General features: G+C 47.9%; 1 protein-coding gene across 3 annotated transcripts in view; it reads right to left on the bottom strand.

The window, feature by feature from the left end:
* Ddr (discoidin domain-containing receptor 2) overlaps positions 1-8,718 on the bottom strand; it is a 723,836-nt gene that overhangs the window by 51,975 nt on the left and 663,143 nt on the right. For all 3 annotated transcript variants that reach the window (XM_055062865.2, XM_055062867.2, XM_050195290.3), the window contains one exon: positions 6,194-6,299. In XM_055062865.2, coding sequence (XP_054918840.2) covers positions 6,194-6,299 — 106 coding nt within the window. The remainder of the gene's footprint in view (positions 1-6,193; positions 6,300-8,718) is intronic.

Here is an 8,718-nt window from a genome sequence, read left to right as displayed (position 1 = left end):
GCATGGCGCTTGTTGCGACGCGCGCTGAAACCAAGGCTTAGTCACGTACCGTATAAAGCCGGGCGTCGTTACCTCTTGCGCTGTGGATTTTTTTAATGAGCTATAGATCTGGCGCGTATAGGGGCCGAAAGCACTCAGTTTTCGGGGCATTGCTGCGCTCATCCACTTTCTTTTCTGAGAAGGAAAACAAACGGAAATGAAAGAAACGAAGGAAGACGCTTATACATCGCGTTTGTTATTACCGGCTTTAGAGAGCGTGTGCAGTAATTCAGCACTCCGAGTTTAGCGACCGAGCCGCTCCCACGCTCTGAATGTGCTTCAACATTTAAGAAAGAGCAGGTGCCCCACATTAGCGGCTCGTCTCGCTGCGTGCATTACCAGACTGGTCCGCTAAAGCTGAAGCAGTTGATTACTTTCGCCAGCGCTGCCGCCATCTGCAGCAGTTTCTTCCCTCTCTCTCTTCTCTTCTAGTGCAGAGTAATGATGCAATATTTTGTCCTACGTGTGTGCAAACGTGAATAATATAGTTTCCGACAGATTAGCATTCGAAATGAAATGTCAACATACTGATGCGCTCACAGCCTCTGGACGCAGTCACGAACGACCATACGCAAGATTACTTTCCGGAATATGGAGATTATGTGTCGCACACGAATCGGGAATGGTCCGAGTGTTCCTTGGAGGAGACGTAAGATACTGGCCTCAGCTCTAGAAGAGCCTACGCGATCATCTCCGTGCCATAAAGGACCCTGCGAATTACCTGGGCGCACAAAGTTCGTTCACCGCGTGCGCCAAAAGTAACGAGGCATCTGCCCGCTTCATAATGCCGCCATCTCGTCCATTCGCTAATCCCTGGAAGCCGGGATTGGTGTCCCAACGACCCCGCCGCCACTTTAATGAGACACCGCTGGCTTGATAGGCACCGACTGTCGTTTTGCGGCGTGCGCACGCTGCTCTGTTCCGAGCCTTGACAGAGCTAGGCCTTACGCTGAGCGATATTCTTTTTTCTTTTTTTTTTTCGGGAGAAGGCGCACGAAGCCGCAACCTCACGAAAAGTACAAGTTTAAAGTTTTTGTTATTTACGACCTGCTAGAATTACGTGGCTTGTCAACATGAACTCATGAGGACAGAAGCGCTCTTGACGAAGGACGATTGTGAACAAGCATGCAAGTTTATATATTTCAGACGGCATAAACGACCGAGCGTTTCCTCCTATATATAGTATATAGGGTGGTTGCGAAAGTTTTGTAAGCACTGTCACCTTCAAGCGCATAAGCTCTGATCGTACACATCGAACTATAGACGCATAAGATTTATAAAAATAATAATAAAAAGAACATTTCCTAAAGAGGAGCGAATGGCATTGGGGGCGAGTGTTTCTTTTAAAAAAATTTAAAAAAGAAACACCCTGTTCATTGCCATGTGCGTGTGCAGCCAACCAATGTATGTCCGCGAACTGCAGAAACGCGGACATTTGGCTAAAACGAACGAGTTTGCGCGGTAAGGGATCACCTCATGGTACGACCCGGATCTCGAAACAGCGTCGTACAGGCTTTCTCTTGCAACGACGCATCCTAACGCGAACTGAAAGGTGCGACGGGATCGGAGAGAGAGAGAAAAAAATGGAAAAAGGGCGAAGCTTCAAAAAAAGCTATATACGATGCGCTATAGCCAGGAGAGCGAGAAATAGAGAGATTGAGAGAGAGAGAGGGAGAGAGAGAGAGAGAGACTGGAACAGCGCGCGAGGGCGCAGCAAGTCCGCGGTGGGATGGGAGAACACGCGGAAATGAAACTGCGGGTGCACGCGTAAATTCTCGCGATTCCACACGAAAATTTGGGTCGTAAAGGGGTCAGACAGAGAATGGCCGTAGGGAGCGGTGTGCTGCTGCGCTTCGGTGGCGACGACAGCGGCTGCGGCAGGCGTCCGTACGGCGATGCGCATGCACGCGAACGACAGCAGCTTTGCGTCCGGCGGCATTGTTGGTGGCGGTGGTGTGTATGTGCGTGCCTGCGCACGTTGGGCCTCTCGGGTAGAGGCGGGGTGGTGCTAATGAGTTGGAGTGCCCTAAACCTGCCGTTATAACGCGAGCGCTCTCGAATGGGCTGCAGGGGCCATAAACCAGAGGCCAGCATCGTCCGGAAAGTGCGCCCCTCGGGCGGTGGCTGTTAAAGTTTTTTGAAAAGTTCGAGAGGGCTTTCGCCTGCCCCGCTCTCCTCAATAGGGCACAGAAAGCGAGAGCCGTGGCTCCTTGCAACGTGCACGCGTGTGGAACGTTCTCCTCGAGCCCACTTCCACGTGCCTCCTCCTCTTTTATTTTTATTTTTTTTTATTGTCTCGCTCCTCACGCGCCATCGAGGAGAGGATTTGAGTTTGAAGGCGGCTCATACACGTTGTCCGCGCGTGAGAAACGCGACTCTGCCTCCCCGGTGATTGCAGAGGAGCTGGCGCTCGCATCTTCAGAAATTAATGACGTGCGCCCTCGTCCGCGAACGGCGACCGGAGAACGTGTGTCGTCAAGGTATACAGCATGCCCCAGGGCCGCGCGTGTGCGTGCCGCGATAAAGGCCGCAAAGAGCGGAGGGGGGGCACGGGTGTCGTGCGCGCTACTCTTCTCCTGCGGGACATCAGCGCCTGCGGAAACACTTCGAACCCCGAGACGGAGCACGTACTTTCACTTTGAAGAACAACATTTTTTTTTCCCCGCGTTTACGCCAGGGACCAGCCTATATCAAGGCGTGTATTCTGGATAAACGTCGTTCCCTGACCGAAACGTACAAGTAAATTTGCTGCGTTTTTCAACGTGGGCTTGCGGGAATGCCGAGAGAAAGAAAATGCGAAAAACCGTTCTGTCAGGATGTTAAAAATAACAGTCAATTGCAGCTCTTATACCTGTCCCTACTCGAGAAGAAAAATAACCAAGGGTCGTTTTCTTTTTTTTTTTTTTAATCTCAATCATATGAAGTCAAGAGAGAAGATATTGAGGGTGTGGGTTGGTGCTGCCAGCGGCGGCAAGTTGTCTTTTCGTTCACTTTCATTTCTCTTTACCTTATCATTTGTACACTCCAATTAAAACAATAAATATTTTATCCTGCGCTATCGCTGGCTTCCCATATACATTGCAGCACGGCATTTACCGCGGCGGGCGTTAAAGATATATAATAATTGTCTAAATTAATTCTTTAATTAGATAATTAACAATTCTATAGCAGACGTTGTACGTGCGAAATTGGGGTTAGGGAGACAGAAAGCAAGTCAATTTGTTAGATGTCTTGTGTCTATAGCACCAATTTAAATAAATGCGTCATAAAAACCCGCGCCAAAGCGCATTGGTGTTTTAGTTAACACTTATTAGAACTGCATATTTCGCAGGGTTGAAAAGTGTTAACTGGAGCGGCCATGTATCCAGCAGCACAGTTTGAGAGACACTTGGCAGAGAATGGCTGGCTAGCTTCAATTTTGCAATACAAACGTGTCCTCTAAACTTGTTAATTAAACTATTTTTCAATAATTTTTGTTACAACTTCGTAAGTTTCGTTGCCACATATATCGCAACGCTCGCCGCCGCGGTAAACGTCTTGCAAAAGAAAAAAAACTAAGTTGTCGAAAACTCTGCATTACTCTGCGATTTACAGTATTCCATTCCAAACACCCGGTATATAAACCGCTATTACACAACGCAACAAAAATTAAAAGAAAAAATAGACACGGAAAAGACCAGCTTTATGTGACCTAGTGGAACTAAACTAACTTGGCGTCGCAATGTCGGCAAAGTTATTTCGAAGCGTTCGCAAAAGAAAGAATAAGAATAAATAAAGCGCTACATTCTTCGGCAGAGTTTGCCCATCTAGTTCGACGCGTATACTTTGTTATATGCCCTGCATGGAAGCCGAAAGTTGTACCATCTATACGCACATGGAAAGCAATTACAGCAGTTCTCCCTGCGCGGATTGGAGAGCGTTCTTGACGCATTCGGTGTTATTGATAACGCTTTCAATCTTCATACTGGAGATCGAAATTGCACCTTCTCTCACGTCAGACGCTTGCAAGAATAAATAGCCACGTTTCCGACGTTATGAACGAGAAGACGCTTTTACTCCTGAAGAAAGAAAAGATGCTCAATCACCAAGGCACTATCATATAGGGAAAGGACGAAATTTAATAACTTGTACGCGAAATGTTGCAATAAATTTTTAAGAATCGTACATCCTGTGAACATTTTAAGTTTGCTGCAACTTGCGACGGTTCGCCTTCGCACGCTTTACAAGCGGCTTAAGCCAGTAAAAAAATATTATGGGGTTTTACGTGCCAAAACCACTTTCTGATTATGAGGCACACCGTAGTGGAGGACCCCGGAAATTTCAACCACCTGGGGTTCTTTAACGTGCACCTAAATCTAAGTACACGGGTGTTTTCGCATTCCGCCCCCATCGAAACGCGGCCGCCATGGCCGGGATTCAATTCCGCAACCTCGTGCTCAGCAGCCCAACACCACAGCCACTGAGCAACCACGGCGGGTGGCTTAATTAAGCCAGTAGAAAAGTGCATTCCCTTGACAAGATGTCTGGTCCACTAGATTTCTTCGATACATTCCTTCGAAAATGATTATTTGGCACGCTCGGCGCGCATTTGCAAAAAACACACACTGCAAACACAGACCTAGTTACGACCGGCTTTCGATATTCGAGACATGACATTCCGAGGTATACGGTCGGCTTGGGCGGATAATTGGAGTCTCAGCAAACTTCCCAGCTCTCTCAAAACCGTTCTTCGTAAAGTATACTTGCCGAAGTAAGCCTTGACTTAATTTGAGAAGCGGGCAGCACTGGACTTAATTAGGCTGCATGCTCATGAATTGGAGACAATAATAGTGGAGCTTGGTTGCTCTAGCATCACGTAGCGAACTGATTGGAAATTTACACAATCACGTAGCCGGCGACGCAAGACAGCATGCGCGGCCAATAAGCTGACCGAGTGGAAATTACGGTGAAAAGAGAATCGCCGAACGCGGCCATCGAATCAGCGAACTGACGCTTGTCTTATCGCCGAGTCTGAGTGCCGCTCGTTGTATAACTAACTGCTGGGCAACGGCCCCAAGGAACACGCCGCTTCAGCAGCAGACTTTTTAGCTGTAATATTAAGTTTCATTATGTGGCAACAAGAGAGCATTTACGGAACAACTAGGCCATTTCGACATGCGCTTGCGCAACGTGCAGAAAAAAATTATTCTTTGAACTTTGTACAAAGTTATAAAAGCACGAATTATTTTTTGTCTGTGCAGCACTGCCTCCAAATTTAGGCACCTTTCATAAACTTGTACTTCAAACTCCGCAAATGATTTGGAACGGCTATGCGGTCATGAAAGACAGTATACCGATCATGTGGGACGTCGGGATGGGCGGGTAAGGTCTATTTCCACCGGACCGTGTTTTTTTTTTTTCTCCTTTTTTTGATACTTGCGCCTGCGCATATATATATATATAGTCGCGAAAACCATAGGAATCGTGCCTGTTTCCAGCTTGCATCCGATTAGGCGCTGGTTGTTCACGACCTTAAGTCGTGAACTTCTATTACGATGGCGACCATGGTGATTTATTACGTAATCGTACGAAGCGTGCCGCAATACCAGAAAAAAATTACACAGCCGAATTTTACCAACAAATGGAAGCTGCATTTCGTCCGTTTTGCGCGTGTGTGCGTGCGTGTGCTTACGTGCGCGCTTTGAAGAAAGACTAGTGCACATTGGAAATTAGTAAATACTGCGTATCTGGCAGGCGCTCGCGATCCAAAATGCGAGTGTGCTGTCCGTCGTTAGTCTGGCTTTGCGGAGACACTGGACGCGAACGCGAAAATTCATTAACAGCGTATAATAACGTTAATCACATAAATTTTGTTAGGAAAAATCAAACGCCACAGCACACTGTAGCATCAAAGTAAACTAAAGATAAAAAAATGGTCCCTGAATGTCGCCAGTAAAATCGGAGCACTCCATGCCGTTTACCAGATGATGTCGTTTACAATAAGAATATTGTATAGTCGAAGGATGGTAAACGTCACTCCGTGCCGTTTACCTTCCATCGACTACTGTATTCGACTACAACATTTTTTTATTGTTTGTTTGCTTTTTTCGCTGCTGGAATGCGGCCTTCGGGACACAGTTAAGCTCACGAGAAGACAACAGCACGCATGGCTTACCTGGCGAACTGCGGTCCAACACTGGCGGCATTGTGAGTGGAGCTGGCCGAGATGTCTTCGTCCTTGATTTCGCCGCTGGTCATGCCCAGCGTTTGGTTGCATGAACCTGCGCAGACGAAAGACGAGGAATACCTGCTTGAAGTTCGAGCAAAACTTTGAGGTGAAAATTACAGCGAAGTGACTTCCAAACTATGTCGAAAATGACATGCTAATAAAATCAGAGTGCTCTAAAAGGGCTGAGCATTAAAACTATGTTAACATGCCATATTTCTTTCTTTTTTGAAAGTAGTATTTCTTTCTTTATCTCTATCTTTTTTTTTCTTTTATTCCTCACTTTCTTACCTTATATATGGTGACTTGATTATTGCATCCTTTACTGTTAGCCTATTATGACGCATTCGCTACCATAACTTAGCACTGCCATTCGCGTATACTATAGCTACAAAGCTTTCATTTGTGCTTAGTTCCTTTCTCTTTTCTCCTATTTGTTGGCCTATGTTCTGCAACCGGTGGTGCTTTTGTAGCCAAGCCTCTACTGCTCTTTTATACCCATTATGCCCTTATCAAATTAAGAGTAGCAAGCCAAATACTTTTTCTCTTTACCTTCTTTTTTTAATTTTTCTATCGCCTTTTCTTTTTTGCCCTTTCCATGCGAAACACGAAGCGATTCATTTTGAATCAGTTAAAGGATCTCTAATTTATAATGGTGCCGTTGCCCTCGTTGATAGCGCATGCATAACAGTAGTCATTCCCTCAGTAGTTCTATTCCCCCCCCCCCCTTTTTTTTTAAATTTTAGCCGAAGAGAAAATTAGTTAGAGCGCAACGGTATAGAACGATAATGTGTGATGACAAAGAATGCGAGCGTCATAATCCTGTGTGATGAATACAAATGGGCAGACACCTTGAGCAAGCACAGCAGCTACGTAATGAAATCTTTCCCGAGCATTCACACGAAGGACAGGCAGTGTCGCCCGAAACCGATGGATCTGTAATAACTGAACACGTTGATCTGCTCTATTTCAAAGGGAAACTCCATCAACAGATCTTCTCCGAATCAAATATGCGACGCCAGTCTCTGTTTGCGCTTATTACAAGCCTTCGCAGAGGCGCTGTGGCGGGATGTGACACGCAGAAAAAGCCACCAAGGCGTCCGACGTTATACTCCCGCAAGCACCCGCGCGTCTTGCCGAAAAGCCAACGCACTCGCAACCGCACTTCCGAAAAAACACTGCGCAGGTGGTGTTAAGAAGAAAAACGAGGAACAAACTCAAAGGCGGGAAGAGGGGAGGGCGGGGGGGCGTAGGGAGAATTGTGGCGCACTGTCCCATGAGCAGCAACGGTGGCCGGCGCACTAATGTCGCGCATTCCGCGCTTTATGGAGAAGCAAGTGTCGGAGTGCCGCCGAGTTTCGATCGTCTGTGCTGGCGCAAGACCGCCAGCAGTTGCTGCCACCGCCGTCGCCACCGCGGCTTCAAAAGACTTCTGCTGCTTTGGGCAGCCGTCGCCTGCCACAGAGGCGCAAACCGTTGCCCGGTGGATGGACGGACAGGCGCAGGGGCGCAGCTGGGCGACGCGGGCATTCCCAGCATGCCAGCGGACTCTATCTGCAAAACGTGCCCAAAACATTTTTGGAAGCCGCCGCTCGAGGAATTTGAGCAGCCGCCGAGTTCTGCTCGCCGATTCGCCCGCCAGTTCTCTTGCCTGCCATGCCCCTTTTTCGCGTGCTTGTTTCTTCACTCCCGTACTCTTCCCTTCCGGGGCGGGGGTGCAGCAGAAACAGCAGCAGCAGCAGCAGTAGCGGCGCGATGCGAGCGCATCATTTGTCGGCGAGTTCAACTCCCGGGCGCGTCGCACACGCGTCATCTCCGTGCGCGCGCATTGTTCGCCCGAGTCGGATTCCGGCCCCGGGCAGAAGGACGGGACTCCTGCTGCTCTCTGGCTTTCTCTCCGCGATGCTCATAGCGTCCTTTCGCGCTTCCCGCTTGCCGCCAACGCTTACACAGAAGTACGTGAGATGTTCTTCCCCGAAGATTGTCCTTTTGCGCGTTCGTTCGCAGACGCAAACAGCGCGATGAGAGCCGTAGGTGAGGGAGTCGGTTTTCGTATTGTATGCCCTACGCATTCTACCGGGATGTTGAGCGAGGATAATCGTAATTATTCTTCACGGGACAGTAGTCAAGGTCCCGGGCTCGCTTTTCTGGCGCGCCACTGCACTAGTAAGTGCAGTCTGCGTCTAAAGTTTATGGAACGCAGGACTTGTGGAAATGTTCAATTTCCGAGCAGGTTGTAACCACCGCTAGCAAAGCCGTACAAGGCTATGTTGTTGACATATGCTACATTATATGTACGAAATCCGACCACCGGGCTGCGTGACCTCTGTGGAAATATTCAGTTTTATTTATTTTTTTCTGATTGCGCGCTCCAAAAGCCTTTTACGCTGACTGTACTTGTACCGTCAACATGAATCGAAACACGAACAAAAAATAACTGATGAAACGCTTCTTCCCCGTAATTAGATGGATAT

This window comes from Dermacentor andersoni, chromosome 1, assembly GCF_023375885.2.
Source record: "Dermacentor andersoni chromosome 1, qqDerAnde1_hic_scaffold, whole genome shotgun sequence".
NCBI lineage: Eukaryota > Metazoa > Arthropoda > Arachnida > Ixodida > Ixodidae > Dermacentor > Dermacentor andersoni.
Note: the sequence above shows the minus strand (reverse complement) of the source record. Positions and strands in the feature narration are given on the sequence as shown.